This window comes from Apteryx mantelli, chromosome 2, assembly GCF_036417845.1.
Source record: "Apteryx mantelli isolate bAptMan1 chromosome 2, bAptMan1.hap1, whole genome shotgun sequence".
Classification (NCBI taxonomy): domain Eukaryota; kingdom Metazoa; phylum Chordata; class Aves; order Apterygiformes; family Apterygidae; genus Apteryx; species Apteryx mantelli.
In genome coordinates this window covers 148,190,352-148,210,808 of record NC_089979.1, presented here as the reverse complement: position 1 = coordinate 148,210,808, position 20,457 = coordinate 148,190,352, and the positions used below count along the sequence as shown (strand labels likewise).

Genomic DNA, 20,457 nt, shown 5'->3' with positions numbered 1-20,457 from the left:
AATACCTTTTCCTACTAGACTGAATGACCATAAGGTTTTACTTTCATTTTTTGCCCCCAAATATTACAGCCATGTGTAGTCACAGAGGAGCAGTGAATATTCTTCTAAATTTTCGTGTGATATTTATGCATAACAGGATTAAAAGTAATAAAATAAATTAGGTTCCATTTTGTAACTTTGGTGTATATACCATATAAAATTGTTTGCTGAGGCACATAAACATTGTGCTATTCAGTGTGAACTCCTGCAGTTCTAAGAAGAAAGAATGAAAAGCAAATTACTTAAAAGCCCTGCTATCTGAAAAAAATAGTGGAAGGTCTGTAATTTACTGTCAAACAAGTCTACTGGTTTACATTCTACATATTTCTACCTTGAACTACTTTCTGAATCTATTCCTTTTAATTTAAAATATTTCTTATAAATAAAATTTACCAAGCATGTATTCACTCTGAATTGTAAAATCATTAATTTTTGGTGTTAAAGTATCATTGTTTCTCTCAGATAAAAAACCACATGTATAACAAGCATACATAATGAACACAACACTTTTGGTCAAGTTTTGCTCCCAGAAAGACCAGTGGGTACCTCATACTAAGAAGTGAACGTAAACCCTAGCCTTCTAGATTTTTTGTGAATAAACTTAACATATTTTAATATATTATAGTACATAATAAATTTTATGAAATATATTTTACAATTATATTCTGTAAGTAACAGCATATTCTAAAAATGGAAGGTTCAATCCTCAACTAATGTAACTTCACCAAAGTCAGGGAAGTACTGTTAACACAGAACTGGCTCAAAGTTCATAACTGTCATGGGGAACCATGGGATGCTTTGTATCTAAATGTTATTCATTTATAAAATCATAATCTATGTTTTTGTTAGATTTTGTTATTAAAAATCAGATTTCATATTGGATATATATTATTGTCTTGTTTTTATATATCTCCATTATTTCTATTGTAAAACAAACCTGAATTTTGCAGGAATTGAACTGTGCTAAAACAAATTCTATGTATTTTGTCTTATTTTCCAACCTGGATTTGCATTATACTTAAAAAAAAAATCCCAGTAATCTCAGAAATGCTGAACTCACTGAAGTGGGTTACTCTTGGCTAAAATCAAGACAGTGTGTGAGTATTCCATCACAGAGGCTTTTTTTCTTTTAAACAATGTGTCTTATCTTAAGAAATCTTAAGAAACATTCCTTATGCACATACCATGCTAACTAAGTATATTATTTTCCATTTTTATTTCACTACTTTTCTGTGTGATACTTTCATGATGCAAATTCATGCTTGATGTAATCTGATTAAACTTTAGCAGAGGGTCTTCAGTCTAGTTTGAGGACTGCCTAAAGATTTATTAATAAACCACTACATTTTTCTGTTTCAAATGATATTTTTATGTAAAACTAAGTACCTGAACAGCTGGATTCATCAGGACCGAAATCAGCACAGTCTACAACACCATCACAACGCTGGGAGACTGGAATACATTGATTAGTTGACAGACATAACAAGGAACCATTGGAACAGTCTTTCAGGGCTGGAAATAAAAGGAACATGACAGTTATTGTCAGCTATATTTACTTTACTCATAGTTAAAAAACTATCAGATAACTTGATTTGTGGTATAGTATATAAACTTAGGTCTGTGTGGCCACTACACACTTTCATCCTCACAGGCATACAACTTTACCATTGAGTAGATAAATAGGTAAATAAACACAGATCACAGATGTTACAGAAGCTGGATTTTCCCATGTTAAATTTCTGAAGTAGAGGAGAGCATATTTATTTATAAAAGTGACATAGTAACCTGCAAAACCCTAGTGAAAGCCCACAGAGAGTCAGGCATAATCAACAATCAGGCATAACCTAGTGTTAAAATGATGGAATTAATTTTTAAACACAGAACAAAAAATTGTCATAATGTAGTTTCCCTCTGCTACAAGAAACCAAATACTATCTAGGTAGTTACGTATAAACAGCAGAGAAATATTATACTGAAAGATCTAAACTTGCACACATTTTTCATGCTTAGGCATTCAATTGTATTTTCTGTGCTTGTCCAGAGGAATTATGAGGGGAAAATCCTGATAGAATCACATATGCCTCCAGGTAATTCATTACTGAATCACTGATCTACATAATGTACCCAATGGCTTTTCATCCTTCTCTAGAATACAACATCATTTTGTCATTTTATCTAACACAATATTCTCTTATGCTACCTTAAGCTATTATTTTTTTAAGGCTTTTGTTTAAGGTAGTATGAGCTGAACTCTCTCACAGTGACACAGGCAAAGCAGAGAGCTCTCTTTTGACTCCACTGGAGTTAGATACAATTCTAGAGAGAGAGAAAGAATTAAAGACTATTAAAAATACCCCAATGCCACATCTAAATTTCATTTTTCCTGGGCACAGGAGCCAGTGTACACTGCAATGGGCCTCCCAGGCTTTATAGCTATAGGATGCTCCACGCTTAAATAGAACCTAAATCACTAGCCTATACTTGGTACAACAATATGCTAAATATAAAATACTGAATTTCAATTTTAGATTGCAACCATAGAGTTAGATCCTTCCAAGTCTTGCCACTTTGGGTATTGTTACAGAACTATGAAATAATTCATGAGACTAAGGATTTGTGGGATCAAACCTTTTAATTACATGCACTGACGATATACTAAGGACTACAGAAACATCTGTAGAAGAATACCAGCAATCATAAAGAGAAGCCCACTTGCATTTCCAATTTTAACTCATCTTTATGAGAAATTAAAAGTTTTGGCTGATTTTAAACCATCACTATAGTGTTCTGGACATGTGTTTACATCAGAACTGTATATTCAGAATCTCTTTAATTGACTGGGAAAGTCTTGATATTGAAGAGGGAATTTGCTGATAGTTGACAGCAGCCTAAAGGCAACACCATGACCACCAACAATCTCCTTTTCTGGCACAGGCCTCAAGGAAAGATCTCCCTTTTACAGTGGTAAATATTTTTTAAAAATGCAGGTGTTTCTGAATATCTCAACTCTGGGGTCGTCAAATCAAGACATTTAAAATTCTCTTCTTCAGAAAACTCAGAATATCAGTCTGCTAGGACATCCCTAGCTGGTCACTCAAAATCAATTGTTTTTTTTAGAAAATGTTGGTGACTTCTCTCTTCCCAAATTGAGTCCACACTTTGTCATTCACACATGTGGATATATATTTTTCCTGTTCTTCCTTTTATACACATCATATAGGTTCTGTCATGTAGCAATTGCCTAGCTCTCCATTTCCTTGAATTCTCTTAGTCTGGCTGAATAGCTCTTGGCAGACTGGAAAAGAAAAAAGGGGGAAAAAAAAGAAACAGATTACAGTATCATTCCAGTCATGTGGTGCTTTCTATGATCCAGATTTGTAGCACATCCTGCAATGTCTCTCTTGTGATCTTGTCAGATTTCCAGAAAGTAACTGACAATCCCATGCCCTCTGCTGCACTTTCCTAACCAAATAATAACCTTGTACTTATTTTATGTGCAATCAGATCCAAATCCTGAACACCCTTTGCAATTTGGGGGATGATGTCCCAATGATATTTGAACCAGTTTTGTAAGTGGTCATTTACACACAAATACTCAGTCTGTGAGCATAATTACATGGTCAGTCTAGACTTTCAATGGAAACAAAATTGGAAATTTGACATAAAACATGTTTTTGAACTCAGTTTCCCTTATGTGCTTTAGGCCTTTTATGCCTGCACACATACTCTGAGGACACTGCAAACTATGTGTATATAACATACTTATGGTTTGTCTGATATATGTTATGACTATTACAGAGATCCAGCTCCTGAGCTATAACTTGCAGTGAGGGTTGTGGTAAGAAAGGAAAGTGTTATTTAGCCATTTTTCCTCGGCCAGTCCTGGGCTGACTGCTGGACTCATACCTGAGAGTAAGACAGAAGAACTGCTAGTTACTCTTGGTCCATTAATATCTATTGATCACCAGAATGGTTTAGGTATGTTCCTTTTAGCCTGATAAGGCTGATTGTACTGGGATTTCTATACCACTTACAGTGTGAACCTTCATAGCAATGGATCTGACTACTGAATACTTTGCACTGATCCAGCATTTAAGAAGCTAAGTTACTGGTGCAGAGGCAACTAACTTTAAGAGTGAATTTTGAATAGAGTTATTTCTCTTATTGCATTGAAACTAAAATTCATACTGCATCCTGTTGACACAGTTATAGGTGGCTCCAACTAGTTACTCTTCACTTTTGTGAGAGGCCTTCAAGTATTTTGGGGATGAAGATATTAAATGGAGGCACTAATAAGAGTGAAGACATTAAAGTGAAAGTATCAGCATTTCACCTATATTTCATTTTGCACATCCAAAATAAAACTATAGGAAAGATAAAAAATTACAGTCTCTTTGAAAATATATATTTTTTATTTTTTATTTTTTTTAGGTATTTAGAATTTACCAGGACTATAACAGATACATATTGTTGGACTACAGAGAATGGGGATATCCTTTTTTATTCATTGCTATTAGCACTTAAATCAAATGCTTTTGGGGAGTGGGGGAAAGTAATGCATACATCCCATTGGTGTTAATACATTTACTTTAAACCCTTACCTTTGTAATCAGGCAAATAAGAAAAAGGTTAGATAAAATAGATGAGATAAAGTACCCTTAACTAAAATTGGCAATGAGAGCCAGCCCTCGCTGGTTAAGTAGAACACCTATAACTGGAAAATAATTCCAAGATCTTGTTGAAACAGCAAGTAATAAAATCCACCCCATTCGTAGCTATAATACAATATTATCACAATACTATACTATCTAAATATTGAGTGAACTCTACAGAATACTCTGTCTGCATAAATCTCTAACTCATGCAGAAGAGCATTTCTGTGGTAGAAATAGTGGTTGTACTATATATCTGACTAATGCATTTTCTGTTTGTTTTTCTTTGCCCTGGCCTTCTTTTGGGATTTATACTTAATCTCCGCAGAATGCATTTTGCCAACTGGTCTTCATCCCAGAAGATAATTTTCTTTAATACATTCTGGAGTTCAGAAGCCAGCTGAGCATTTTGCGACTTTCTATTGTTACATTTAAATGAATGATATTGCAAAGGGACATGGCACAGACAAAATGGAAGAAGCTGGTAATTCCTAAATTTAAACCTTCTAAAATCAGCAGGAGGAATAATCAAGAGAGTTTTGCCATCAGTGAGCTTTGGATCGAGCACTTAAATTAAGAGTTGCATAGAAAATATTAAGTGATACAGAATTGCTTAAACTCTGATAAAAGAGATTTAAAAGGGAAGGTGTGGAACAAAATTTTACTGTTTGCTTAAATTTGATCAGCACCAGAAAATGACTTTGCTACTTAAATCTTTACTGTCCCTACTCTGTGTTTGTAACTGCTTAGAAAGAAAAACTCAGTTTCAGGTCTCCCAAAAATCTGCAAAAAACCCAATCTGTATTTTAATTACAGTACACACACAGCCTGGCAGTACTTGCACAGCACTCAATTATTTTATAGAATATGCAAATATTTCAATAAAGTAAACTAAATTTGTAAATGAGGTATTTCCTTCTTCCCTCTCTGACTTTCCTCTACCGACAAACTTACATGACATTTCACATGTTAAAAGTAGACAAGCTAGAGAAAATGAAATGCTGTACTCCCATAGCACATACATTTCAATGAGAGAACCCATTGCGCAATAGCAACCAACTTTGCTCTGATTCCATTCCAAACCACTACTAACCACTTATTTTTTTCTTTGCCCCTCAGTCAATATCTTCTTCAGAGAAGAAATATGGGTAGCTGCTTATGTATTCCTATCTTATATTGTCAAAACTTATATATTTATACAGTCAAAACTGTAACAATATGATTACAGGTTTGAATAAGCTTCCATGCTGCTCAGAATTCCTAGGTTTGGAACAACTATGGAGAATTTTTGTTCTTTGAATAGGCCAGGACTTAATTTCCCCTTGTTCCCTAGGCATTGCTTTAGAAATCAAAGGCAATGAAACAATATTTCAATTGTCTGGGGAGTACTGATACTCGTGGAAGTCTTGTGGCTGTAGGATCTTGGAGTTTTTGGAGCACACATTAGCTGTTGTGGTCTGGGGTTGGGATCTACGCCTACTACACATACAGCAGAGAGGCCTCTCCCAGAGCACGGGTTGAGGAGGAGGTATGGATGAATGAAGATTAATGAAGAGATTTTGGTGCCTTTGGGATACACAGAATTTAAGGTGAGAGATATCCTAAAAACCATGCCTTTTGCCACCAAAACCACAGAACTCAGTTCTAAACGAACATTCCTAGAAAGGCATGCACAGAGTTTGCAAAGTCAATGCTAGTTATATATAGTAATCTTTAAAAGAAATGGCATGTATGCTGGCCTGCATGTATAGTCAGATGATACAGATGATTGAAAACTTGAATATATAGCCCACAGGAAACTGATATTTTGATATTTGTTTGGTTCTGATGAGGATGAAAATATTAAAATTTTTACAGAAAGAAAAGTTTGTGAAAAAATGTTTGTATATGTAAAAAACTATTTTTCCATATAGCTAATTATTTAAATCTTCCTATAACGAAACATTTGGCTTCAGCTCATTTACCATTAATGAAATATTTTGAAACGGGCAGACACACAGTTTTTTGACCATTTGAAACTCCATGGTACCTTATGACAGACAAGTCTGTTGCCCTTTTGTCTTTCTTGTGAGCCTTTCTTCCTGGTTGAGGCAGAGATTGCTGCTCCTACATGAATAAACTTACTTTCAAAATCCTTAAAAGGTCAGGATTGCCTTGAATGTCATTGAATAACAGAACTGCAAAACTCTCTATCTGTCATACTGTAAACAGACATGAGGCAATGCAAATGCAACTGATTGGTCTATGAGCAAAAGTGGAAATGCTTCCAATTATTAACAGAAATACAGTGCAAACCTTTTTAAGCATTTGTCACAGCTGGTAGTCAGGAAAAAAGAATGTGTAAACAAATTTATTTGCAGATGTAGAGCTTCTCTCCAGATAACACATTATATACAACACAAATGATAATATTCTTAACTAGGGAATACTGAATTCTACTCTTCACTTCCTTATATTGCTCTTTTTTTGCATTTTTCACACTGTTTTAGGGAAGTAAGTTAGCACTGATTTAACTATAGCAATAAAAGTAACTTACGGCAGCCAATTTCATCTTCATGCAGCTGGCAGTCAGGCACACCATCACATTTCAGGAAGGATGGGATACACCCTTTCGAAGGACACAGAAACTCAGTTTGCTTGCAGGACCCTGGAGACTCCGAGGCAGGGGTCTTCGTGGGACAGTTCATTTCATCACTTCCATCCACACAGTCTTCAGCCTCATTACATTTTGCAGTGAGGGGCAAACACTGCTGCACATATACACATTTGAACTGGTCACTACTGCAAGTTGGAGGGCGTGGATCAGCTGGTCCTAAACAGAGAAAATGAAGCCCAGAAAGGAATTTTGTTGATTCACTTCTTTTGGTGATCATCTATATGCCTTTGAGACGTACATATGGACTGCTAGGAAGGCAGCTCATCCTGAAGAGTGAATGCTTTAAAAAAAAATAAAATAACTTGCACAAAAGCACATGTCCTAAGTACAGAACACACTATTAAAAACATTTTGAATCATCATACTAACCCCACCGATGCTGTTGCAGTATGTTCCTTCTACAGACCAAAGGCAGCATTTATTTTGATTGTATTATTGCTTGTGCCACATAGGTACAGGAGGGTTAATACCAAAGTATTAGTAAAACTTATCTTTCAGCCTGTTTCAGGAAAAATAATATTTGTGACAGCCCTCAAGTTACAATCTTCCTCTGTTTGTGTATTGAATGGATAAAAACAAAGAAAGGCTATGTAAGTCTAGATAAACAGAAAGCTATTACCCACAATAAGGTCTGAACCCTCAACACAGTAAGAAAAAAGATTTTCATAAAGTAACAACAAAGGTTTTACACTGATATAGTTTATTATTGCTCTGATTCTGTAGCTTAATTTCACTTGATAGAGAATTAAATCAAAGAAAAGACTAGATAACAGTTTCCAGGGTACAATGGAAAGAAAAAACATGTATTTTTTAAAATTTAAATCTTCAATTAATTCAAACACCTGACAAAAGAAGAAATATTCCATGTTTACTTGCATAGCTGGAAAAAATTTTGGAAACAACTTTCTGTGATCACTTACACACATAAATTTGCTTTACAGACACTTGAGTCCCTCTTTCCTCATAGCAAAATCATTGCTATTGAATTTTACTGGCAGAACCATCAGAACTATTTATGGAAACTGAATTATAAGAAGCTGTCGATGCTAACTATATTCTTTACACCATCTATGTCTCCTATGGGAGCAATGTGATGGATTCTTGCAATTTTTGTTTGATATACAGGGAGAAGAGAAAATATCTAGAATTTACCTCCATGTATTTAAGTTTTACTAGGCCAATTTGTGGTATATGAGTAAACAAAACAATATTATGATTGTTAGAGACAAGAAAAGACAAATTAATGTCACCACTGCTGTAAAAGCCAGCAGGACTTTTGCTATTGCATTGGGCTGCAGCAGAGCAAACCAAGTAAGTGCAAAAGTTCACGGCCTGGTTTTAGCTTGCCTTTTGAAATGATGCAAGCATTACTCTCTGATCTCAGAAGTCAAACATTACTGCTGCACTAAGCCATGACACACTGTAAGGGAATACATGGATATATTATTTTTACTATTTTTAACCCAGTGAGTAGAATCCATTTGCATATTCTGTGTTACCACACTGGGATTTTACAGTAGGAAAACTTTATTGAAACATGCTCAGTTTCTAAAATACCTGCACTATGAATAGCAATAACATTTTGTCCAAAAATGAACTATTAATGCATTCAGATAAACTGAATACATAACATTATTTTACCACCTGGTAGCTTGCAAAACAGTTACAAGGAAAAAGAGCTCAAACTGCTGTCTAACAATGACCCTTGCTAGTTTAGAAATCTTTGATTTTCATGTTGACTTCATGTCAGAAAATCATAATTAAATAGCTTCATACAATAGAATAATCCTGACACCACTTTATACTGCTAATGTTAAGTTCTACCATGCTGCTGGAAAAGATGTACTTCATACAGTGGTCAACATCTGCACATAAAATTAGATTTTGCATTTTTTTTCTAGCTCATTCCTGTATTTTGTCAGATAACTAGTAATAGTCATATATAAACATGTTAGGTTTGGGTCCATCAACAAAGAATTTGTATATAGGGCCATGATTCTGACAAGATAGCAATGAAATGTATGGGAAGTCACTGGGAGAACATATTTCTCTCTCTTTATTGATATAAAATTGGTACTATCAGAGATACCGCAAATCTTACACAACAGATGTTTAAAAAGACAGAATTCTTTTAAAACACTTGTAGCTAGCATTTGCTTTGGAAGAAGGAATTATTATATTAACTACAATTTTTTTCCTTCTGTTACTTCCAATGACCCTTTTTCTCACAGTGCCTAGGAGGCACTTAGCCAGCTCAAAGGTCTCAAGCTTGAGTCAGTTCTACCTACATGTGCACTTTCGTAGTTGCTTTAATTTGTCTGTGTTTGTTCTGATACAGTGGAAACTGGTCCCACAGAATTTCTTAGCAAATTACAACTACTACTGAACTGCTATACTATTACAACTATATTGCTAATACATTTGCCTTCTCTATGAGCACTTGTTTATGCTGCAGGAAAGACTACACTTGCAGCACATTTATGAGTGTTTTTTAACCCAATTTCACTCTGTATACCTGTCATATTCATGATATGTTTGCTAATAGGTTTCTATCAGACTTTATTCTGCATAATTTAGTTATGAATTTTGGATTCTACTTCTAAATTCAATAGAGAATGTGTTGTTTATTATGAACCCAGTCTTCAGTGTTACAGTGCCTTCAGTCTTTTGTAGCATTGATCAGTTCAGCCTTATGGTCCCAGCCACAGCAAGTGTTTGTGCATGAAAATGATCCCATATTAAATTCAGTGGTTAAGCGAATGCTTGAGTACTTTATTGAATGGGGGAGTAGATGTTTTTTTGTATCATAATTCCCTGTCATTGTTAGAAAATAATGTATAGCAACAAGTTCTGACTTGCATACTAAATTATTTTGGGATGTGCAATATTCATTGAGAACAGTGAAGATGTCTCCAATTTATGCTAGAGGTTAAACTAGGGGTAAGGTTATCCAGTGGTCTTATTGCGGTCTGTTCTATATTTTCAGTATATTAATAAAAATTCAGAGCAATAGCAGGAAATCAGCAAAATCATTTTAGATCAGAACAATAAATAAGATAAGAACATACCTCAAAGGCCTTAAGAATACCACTTTGCTTATTAATTCACACTATATATTAGTTAGTCCATATCTGTTTGACTTCAGATCCAATAGAAAAATTGTGCTCTGTATGACATTCTAGAAAATATTATGATTGCCAGGACCTACAAGAACTGTACTCCCAAATGTAATTTAGTTTCTCTACATAAAGTAGGTTATAAATGCTTTTATTAAGAACAAATTAAATGTGCCTGTTAAAGATTTTGAAAATTTATAAAACATTAATTTGCATAAAGCCAACAATTAAAACCGACTAATTAAAAGCACGCAAATCCACAGAATCATTAACTAATTCTAAATTGAAAAGAAATCTCAAGCAACATTATCATTAATGCCAAACTAATTACTCGCATTCAAAGATGCTATGTAATTATTTATATTAAGCTGATCATTGCAGTATTTAGTATTGACATGTTGCATTCTTAACAGTGGAAATACTCATTCTGTTTTCCTGCCACTGTAATTTGGTTTGCAGTGAAAAATTAGCTAGTACTAATGACAGACTCAAAATAAATATCCTCCAGTCTCCCGAGTTGCACAGTGGGATACACACCTGATTCGGCTTTAGAAACTAACATTAAATGTGTGCATAAATATCACAGAATGGTTGAGGTTGGAAGGGACCTCTGGAGATCATCTAGTCCAACCCCCCTGCTCAAGCACGGTCACCTAGAGCACGTTGCACAGGATCACATCCAGGAGGCTTTTGAATATCTCCAGAGAAGGAGACTCCACAAGACCTCTGGGCAACCTGTTCCAGTGCTCTGTCACCCTCACAGTGAAGAAGTATTTCCTCATGCTCAGATGGAACTGTCTGTGTTTCAGTTTGTGCCTGTTGCCTCGCGTCCTGTCACTGGGCACCACTGAAAAGAGTCTGGCTCCATCCCCTTGACACCCTCCCTTCAGATACTTGTACACATTAATAAGATCTCCTCTGAGCCTTCTTTTCTCCAAGCTAAACAGGCCCAGCTCTCTCAGCCTTTCCTCATAAGAGAGATGCTCCAGTCCCCTAATCATCTTTGTAGCCCTTCGCTGGACTTGCTCCAGTAGTGCCACATCCCTCTTGTACTGGGGAGCCCAGAACTGGACGCAGTACTCCAGATGTGGCCTCACCAGGGCTGAGCAGAAGGGGACAATCACCTCCCTCGACCTGCTGGCAACACTCTTCCTGATGCACCCCAGGAGACCATTGGCCTTCTTGGCCACAAGGGCACATGGCTGCCTCATGCTTAACTTGGTGTCCACCAGCACTCCCAGGTCCTTCTCTGCAGAGCTGCTTTCCAGCAGGTCAACCCCCAACCTCTACTGGTGCCGGGGGTTATTCCTCCCCAGCTGCAGGACCCTCCACTTGCCTTTGTTGAACTTCATGAGGTTCCTCTCCGCCCACCTCTCCAGCCTGTCCAGGTCTCTCTGAATGGCAGCACAGCCCCCTGGTGTATCGGCCACTCCTCCCAGTTTTGTATCGTCGACAGACTTGCTGGGGGTGCACTCTGTCCCTTCATCCAGGTCATTGATGAAGAAGTTGAACAAGACTGGACCCACTACTGACCCCTGGGGGACACTGCTAGCTACAGGCCTCCAACTAGACTCTGCGCTGCTGATCACAACCCTCTGAGCTCTGCCATTCAGCCAGTTCTCAATCCACCTCACTGTCCACTCATCTAAACCACACTTCCTGAGCTTACCTATGAGGATGTTATGGGAGACAGTGTCAAAAGCCTTGCTGAAGTCTAGGTAGACAACATCCACTGCTCTCCCCTCATCTACCCAGCCAGTCATTCCATCAGAGAAGGCTATCAGGTTGGTTAGGCATGATTTCCCCTTGGTGAAGCCATGCTGACTACTCCTGATCACCTTCTTTTCCTCCACATGCTTGGAGATGGCCTCCAGGATGAGCTGCTCCATCACCTTTCCAGGGATGCAGGTGAGGCTGACTGGCCTGTAGTTCCCTGGGTCCTCCTTCTTGCCCTTTTTGAAGACTGGGGTGACATTGGCTTTCTTCCAGTCTTCAGGCACCTCTCCTGTTCTCCATGACCTTTCAAAGATGATGGAGAGTGGCTTAGCAATAACATCCGCCAGCTCCCTCAGCACTCGTGAGTGCATCCCATCAGGGCCCATGGATTTGTGGGTGTCAAGTTTGCTTAAATGATCTCTAACCCGATCCTCCTCCACCAAGGGAAAGTCTTCCTCTCTCCAGACTTTCTCTCTTGCCTCCAGGATCTGGGGTTCCTGAGGGCTGGCCTGAGCAGTAAAGACTGAAGCAAAGAAGGCATTCAGTAACTCTGCCTTCTCTGCATCCTTCGTCACCAGGGCACCCACCCCATTCAGCAAAGGGCCCACATTTTCCCTAGTCTTCCTCTTGCTACTGATGTATTTGAAGAAGCCCTTCTTGCTGTCCTTGACACCTCTAGCCAGATTTAATTCCAAACGGGCCTTAGCCTTCCTCGTCGCATCACTGCATACTCTGACAATGTTCCTATATTCCTCCCAAGTGGTCTGTCCCCCTTTCCACTTTCTGTATACTTCCTTCTTCTGGTTGAGTTTTGCCAGGAGCTCCTTGCTCATCCATGCAGGTCTCCTACCTCCTTTGCTTGACTTCCTACTCATAGGGATGCACCGCTCTTGAGCCTGGAGGAAGCGATGTTTAAATATTAACCAGCTCTCTTGGACCCCCCCCTTTCTTCTAGGGCCCTAACCCATGGGATTCCTCCAAGCAGGTCCCTGAAGAGGCCAAAGTTTGCTCTCCTGAAGTCCAGGGTTGCGATCCTACTTGGTGCCCTGCTGCCTCCTCGCAGGATCCTGAACTCCACCATCTCATGGTCACTGCAGCCAAGGCTGCCCCCGACCTTCACATCTTCAACCAGTCCTTCTTTGTTTGTTAGTACGAGGTCCAGCAGCACACCTCTCCTTGTTGGCTCCTCCACCACCTGTGTCAAGAAGTTGTCACCAATGCTCTGCAGGAACCTCCAGGACTCTCTGTGCCTAGCTGTGTTGTCTTTCCAGCAGATATCAGGGTGGTTGAAGTCCCCCATGAGAACCAGGGCCTGCGATCGTGAGGCTACTTCCAGCTGTCTGTAGAAGGCCTCATCAACTTCCTCTTCCTGATCAGGTGGCCTGTAGTAAACACCCACCACAGTGTCACCCATGCTAGCCTGCCCTTTAATCCTTCCCCATAAGCTCTCGACTCGCTCTTCATCCACCCCTAGGCACAGCTCAATACATTCCAGTTGCTCTCTCACATAAAGAGCAACTCCACCACCTCGCTTTCCTGGCCTGTCTTTCCTTAAAAGCATGTAGCCATCCGTGACAGCACTCCATCATGCGAGCTATCCCACCATGTCTCTGTAATGGCAATGAGATCATGGCCCTGCGACCGCACACAGATCTCTAGTTCTTCCTGTTTGTTCCCCATGCTGCGTGCATTGGTGTACAGGCATTCAGAGAGGTGATCGAGCATGCAGGTTTCCCAGGAGGGGTAAAAGAGGATCCTCCATAGCCACATCCCATTAGTGCTTCCCTGGCTGCATTCACCTGCTGGAGGCATCCCGACTTGAGCAGTCTTTTGCCAGCTACCCTGGCACTATAACTCTCCCCTTCCCCCATCTTTCCTAGTTTAAAGCCCTCCTTACCAGGTTGGCCAACCTGTTGGCAAAGACCCGCGTGCCCCGCCTCGTGAGGTGGATCCCATCTCTCCCCAGCAGTTGTTGATCTTCAAACAGGGTCCCGTGGTCACAGAAACCAAAACCCTGTTGCCAACACCAGCGGCTCAGCCAGTCGTTAACCTGGAAAGTCCGTCTCCTCCTCCTCTCATCCATCCCCCTCACTGGCAGGATTGAGGAGAAGATGACCTGGGCTCCCAGACCCTTGACCACCATCCCCAGAGCTCTGAAGTCCTGCTTGATGGTCTCCAGTTTGCCCTTGGTGTCATTGGCGCCCACATGGAAGAGCAGCAGTGGGTAATAGTCCGAAGCATGAACGAGCCTTGGCAGTCTTTCCATGACATCTCTCACACAAGCCCCTGACAGGCCACAAACCTCTCTAGACATGAGGTCAGGTCGGCAGATAGGTGCCTCTGTCCCCTGCAGCAGGGAGTCCCCCACAACAATCACCTGCCGCTTCTTCCGGGCGTTCCGGCAGGGCACAGGGTCTGTTGTCCCAGGTACTTCCCTTGCAGCCATGCCCATCCGCTCCTCATCCTGGAGGGCACTAAACCTGTTCTTCAGCTGCAAGCCTTCAGGAGGAGCAGGAACCTTTCTCCTCCCACATGCAGTGACCAGTTTCCAGCATTCTTCTACAGTGTCATGATGTACCGTTTCACACGGCACAGAGCCCTCTGGCAACTCCACTGCCGTGGGGGGTTGGGACTCCCGAAGCTGCACAGTCTCCAAAAATACCCTGTCCATCACTTGCTCCGCTTCCCAGATGCTGCACAGCCTACTGACCTCCTCCCATAACTCCCTTACCTGACGACACAACTCACCAACAGCAGCACACCTCCTGCAGGAGAGCTGACTGCCAGCCCAGGCCTCCCAGAGAGGCCCCAAGCACTCCCTGCAGCCTGAGACCTGGAGGGCTGCATCTGCTGTCAGAGGGTCGGTCTGGGTCCAAGCCTCTGACACAGCAACTACAACAGCCACTGGGGAATGTGCTCTGAGGCATGTCATGACCGTACTTGAGGAAGCATGCACTACAGGGAACAGAAACAAAGGTACCTTCATGCACCCTTCTGCACAAACTGCTGCCTCTGCTCACTGCACTCTAGGCCTGGCTCTTATATAGGCCTCTCCCTAGCACTGCCTAAGAGGGTGCTTGACCCGCCCTAATCAAGGGCCACTGGGATCAAAGGCCCCAACTCCCTCTGGCCAGGGGCAACCAAGAGAGCTCGTTAGCAGTAGCCACTCCTAGCCGGAGCTTTTCCCAGGAGCTTTTCCCAGGAGAAGTCAAGGCCTCCTGCAGTTGTCCTTGCCTAGCTTCCCCTTTCCTGTTCACAGCAATCTCCTTCTAGTTCCTTGGGGGTCCTCAGAAAGCCCACAACTTCCAACAAGGTCCTCAAATTCCAGTCAGAGCCCAAAGACTGCTGCGCAAACTGCTGCCTCTGTTTGCTGCCTCTGTTAGCTGCACTCAGTATTAGGAGCTGCTAGAGTTGGATACTATAGCCACTCTGTAGATATATATGAAGCTATGTAAAGAGCAGAATCTAAGTGTGTTATTTCAATGCAACTCTGACTATCCTTCTGTGGCCCATGGGCAATTTCAGTCACTTAAAATTGTTGGATTCAACAATTGCCTAACACTGGCATGCCAGAAAAATGTTTCCTTCAGCTTTCTCCAAATGCAGGAAAGATGTTCCTAACCCAGTGGTCATCTCCTGAGTATTGCAGGTCTAATTTTCAGACCACGTTCAGGAGTGGAAGAGATATTGTACAGGCTACTTTTTTTAAAAAACAACAGTATCTATTCAAGCTATTTAAGGATTTGGAGATAAATCTAATGAAATGCATGATCTCTGAAAACCAGGACTGGAGATCCTCAGAAAATGTTCAGTATCGGCACACAGATGGAAAGCAGACTAATCAAAAACAATTTCAGAGAAAATAACCTCTGCTTTGCTGAACACTGAGTCTGGATTTAGAGCTGCATGATGCTCTATAAAAGTTAAAGGAACTATGCTTTTTTAAACTAGCCAGCACAGAACATGTCCTTATTTATCTTATTTTACACTCAGTGTTCAATTTTACATTGTGTGTGGCAAACACCCCAAACTAAAGAAGTTTAAAACGGCCCATAGAACATTACTTGTATATCATACAACAACACTATAATTAGGTCCTAAAATTCTTTGTGAAACCTGTTCATGTAGCTGTGTCATGTGAGTTATAATCTAGGGACCCAGATGAGCTGCCTTAAAAGCATCCTCGCTTTCAGAAGTGAAATTGAGTTATTGAGGGGGCTACAAAAACCAAAGATCAGACCACTGTAAAACCAAAGTTTTGTCCGTCCCGCCCCATGTACTGCAATAACTACAGCAAATATACCTGTATTTCATTGTTGTCAGATAAAATGGGTGCTTCTGGATAAGTTTTATTTCAATGTGCTAATCATCAAAACATCTGTTACACTAAATAGAGCTCATGAGCTGTTTTGGGAATAAGGAGCCTTTACAGTATGGAAAGTGTTAACTCAATGAAGTGCTCATAGTCAGGAATATAATTACATATTTGTGGGATGGGGTTTTATAAAATGCTTACTGTTGTTTGATGAATGTGTTCTCTGCATATAAGCATTTTTGTACTGTTGTCTTTTGTCATCTGTGGAGTGCAATTGGCCACAGGGTGCTGATTCTGATTCCTGACTATAGCCAAACTTCACAAGTAGACACTGTAAACATTTTGCACATGAATCACAGGAATTCAGAAGCTATTACGCAAATGCTAATATAAAATAAATGTTTGTATTATGCAGTCTTTAGTACAACTGGAAACATACAAATACGCTTAACTTATATGAAACGCCACCTCCATGCTATCCATTTCTTTTCCGTCTTGCTTATTTAGATAGCAAGATCTTCAGTGCAGAGAGTAGGTCTCCATTTATATTTATGTATCCCCTATAACAGTGAATTCTAATTAAGACTAGGAGCCATTGGCATTAAAATCAACACCAAGAAGCATGAAATAATATTACCACATGCTATTATGCAGCATTAGCTCAGCTGTATCAGAGCTTGCTCTAAAGCCCATTTAGGTAAAAGGAAAAGCTCACGCTGATTTTAATGGGCCTTGCATCACACCCTTGAAAACTAATCACCTGTCTGTTATATTTGCATGAGTTTACCTCCAATTTGCTTACTAAATAAAAAAAAGAGGTCCTATTAACTGTGGCTAACAGAGGCAAAAATAAACCCCTCCAACAGTTTTCATTAGACCAGAGTATAAATTAATTATGGCCCAAGCCAATGCATTAATTAACTTGAATTAAGTGGCAGTCTTCACTTTCACTTCAGTACACATTGGATCAGGGCATGAACTCAGTCCATTCAAGGTGGCTGCAAGGAAATAATATTGTTCAAAAAATTAAACCAGACTGAAGTTGTTCAAAATAAAATGTTAATTTCAAAGCTTGCAAAAGAAGAAAACAAAAAGAAAATTGAGCATGGCCGGATGCATGGGCTAGCTGAGTCTTTAATTCTCTTCCCCTTGTGAGAACACAGAAGTGTCACTATGGGGCAGGGTGCTGAAAAGGACCTCAGAGACTGCTACAAAGTCAGAATTAACAAAAACTGAACTTGTCCAAATGACTTCATAGTTTCATTAGTATGTGTTATACATGTATGTAGAATTGTGCTGCACTGCTTACTTTTATTATTTTAAATGCTCATAGTTTGCTGACATGCAAACATAATGCAAAACAGACAAATAACACACTGCCAGTAAAATCAGCTTCTAGTCTGCGAACTAATACTACTGGATGCAACACACTGATTACCTGTAAACAGCAAGGCCAATAATTGTCCTTCTGCTAAGAACAGTCTAGGAATTGCCAGCTGTGCCAGCTAGAATCATGTATCTTTTATTATTTTTTTTTTAGGAGAAATGAAGAATTGGAGAAGCTGTGAAGCTTTAGCTTCCAACAAAATGAGGTGGGCTAGAATACAGGGCAGGGTGGAGTGGAGAAAGAGCAACTAGAATCAGCACATTTTCACGGATGGGGTGGGAACACAACATTAAATGTTTTATTTCTCAACTTATCTTAGAAAGAAGGATAGCTTTTACAGGTGCAAATTTATCATCATCTGAGAGGAGTTCTGAAGCAAAAATTCTAAGCTTTGTATAATTTCTCAACTGAATCTTATGATTTACTCTTATGGAGGTGAAAGGTAATTTTTACTTAATGAAGAATCTAAGAATTTTCTACTCTCCAAGACAGTATCATGAAAATATTGCACTCTAAAATTATTACTCTCCATTCCTCCAAGGAAGTATGTTGATTTTCATGAACAGACTTAGCAAGACAAAATATCACCTATGTGATTTGGAGCCTGCTTGTTTTTTGGTGTGAACAGATGGGTTTTGTGGGCACAATGTCCACAGAAATTGTAGGTTCACTGCCAGCTAAGTTTGTTCACTGGAAGACACTGAAATAGTCTGAAGAGTATCTCTAAGGCACTATACCCTGGATCATAATTTTTAGTGTTGCTTTAAAAATGCAGAAATTCCCTAATTCTGCCAGTCAAAGAGGGTAAAACATATTCGGGTAAGTTTCAGGGGAGAAACTAATTAACTAGAGAAACTATTCACAAAATATCTCCAGTATCATGATCTTCCATGACTACTAACTTCTTCCTCATGTTCCTGTTCCTCTCCTTTGTTGTGAAAGGCAGACACCCCCAGCAGCTCCCCCTGCAACCATCTCTTGTTCTGTAGGAAAGTAAGTCCCTGAGCTCTCAACCTGAGAGATATTTCTGTTTCACTGCAAGCATGAGCAGACAAGCTACCAGTGATTCCCCTGTCTCTGCAACTTAAAGAAATCAGAAGTTAAAGTCTCCTCTACAGAGTTTTTCCCATGTTCTAACACTTTAGTATTGGCAAGTCAGGAAATTAACCCTTCCCTATCTCCTGCCTTCAGGCTCTAGGAATTTTAGAGATGGATTATTGCTTTCTTCTAAGCATTTGGTAGATGACTTCTGTTCAGCCGCAGAATTTTCTCACTATTGCCTTATATACACACAGGTGTGCACATGTGCCCACACACGCGCACACCCTTTAGCAAGACTCTCTCTGCACCACCAAGCTATTTTTTGCACAAACAACACACAAACATCTACTGTCTTTTGGGGTTCTTCTCTATTAGATTCAGGTGTCTGTTATGCTTTTCTGATCAGATCTAGCAAAATGGGATCTACTTGAAGTGTCAGAGTTATAAAATTATCCGTAAATGGAAAACCTTTTAGCCTTCTGGAAGACTGCCTGACTATTTGGCTATTTTGTCCCATAAAGCTTTTGCTGGGCTGGCAGTTTAGAATCTGTATAGGAAAAATCTTTTGGCAATCTAGTATTTTGCTTTTTGTTTCAATACAGTATTTTTTTTCTGAGTGGTCCAAAAAACACGGTCTTGGACATTTCAAATCTGATAGCCCAAATTATTGGAGCTATTTTATTTCACTCTCTTTTTAATTGACAAGTAGATAGCATTATGCAATAAAAGGTATTTATGGTAGCAATTACCAAATATTTGTGAAATATTTAGGCACCGTAGCTATAAGCAGTGTAGAAAACCCCATAATAGAAATTAATAATTCTGCTTTCAGAAATGTACTTGAATAATGTGCACGGAGAAAACAAATATTCAGTTTTTGCTCATACAGGAAGTTCTCTATATTGAATACAGGAGAGGGTCCTGTGAGTAAAGTGGTATTGAATAATGTGATTAAAGATTATGTCATTGTACCTAAAGATCTTGTTAGGAAGCAAATGTAATTCTTTGGTGGCAGGAAGAGCAGAGGAGCGCTGACAGAAAATCAGGGTTCAAAGAGTGTATTCCATGAAGTAGAGAGAGGATGGGAAAAAACCTTAATACACGTTGTGGGAGAAACAAACAAATAATTATTAGCCAACATTTTACAAAATTAACATATCCAGGTTTATGTGTTTTTGCTCTGTGGTTTCTATCAGAAACCACAAGGGACTTGACTTTTGAAGGATAGCTACTCACCTTAAAGATACCACAGTGCACCTAAAGTTATGGTAGCTCAGCCTAATGGTTTGCCTTTGAAAATCTTGGCCAGTGACTTTAGTTCACTACACTCATATCTTTGCACTTTTTTACTCTTTCTTTATGGTGTTTTTGCTATATGGAGATACCTGTTATAGTCCACTACTCTGTTACTATGTTACTTCAATAAAGAAGTCTTAGGAAAAATCTTAATTATGCTATATTTTAGCTCTAAATACGCATCTAAAACTGGCTCTATTAAAAGACATCAGTGATAAAGTCCTTTACTTTCTCAGTTT

The 20,457-nt window shown here is 39.4% G+C and overlaps 1 protein-coding gene across 1 annotated transcript in view; it reads right to left on the bottom strand.

Annotated features, from left to right (window-relative positions):
- The window catches only part of MALRD1 (MAM and LDL receptor class A domain containing 1), a 303,969-nt gene that overhangs the window by 49,437 nt on the left and 234,075 nt on the right, over window positions 1-20,457 (bottom strand). Inside the window, exons 34-35 of the mRNA XM_013949322.2 lie at window positions 7,228-7,503; window positions 1,426-1,551 (exon numbers count right to left, since the gene is read on the bottom strand). Of these exons, the coding sequence (XP_013804776.1) occupies window positions 1,426-1,551; window positions 7,228-7,503 (402 nt within the window). The remainder of the gene's footprint in view (window positions 1-1,425; window positions 1,552-7,227; window positions 7,504-20,457) is intronic.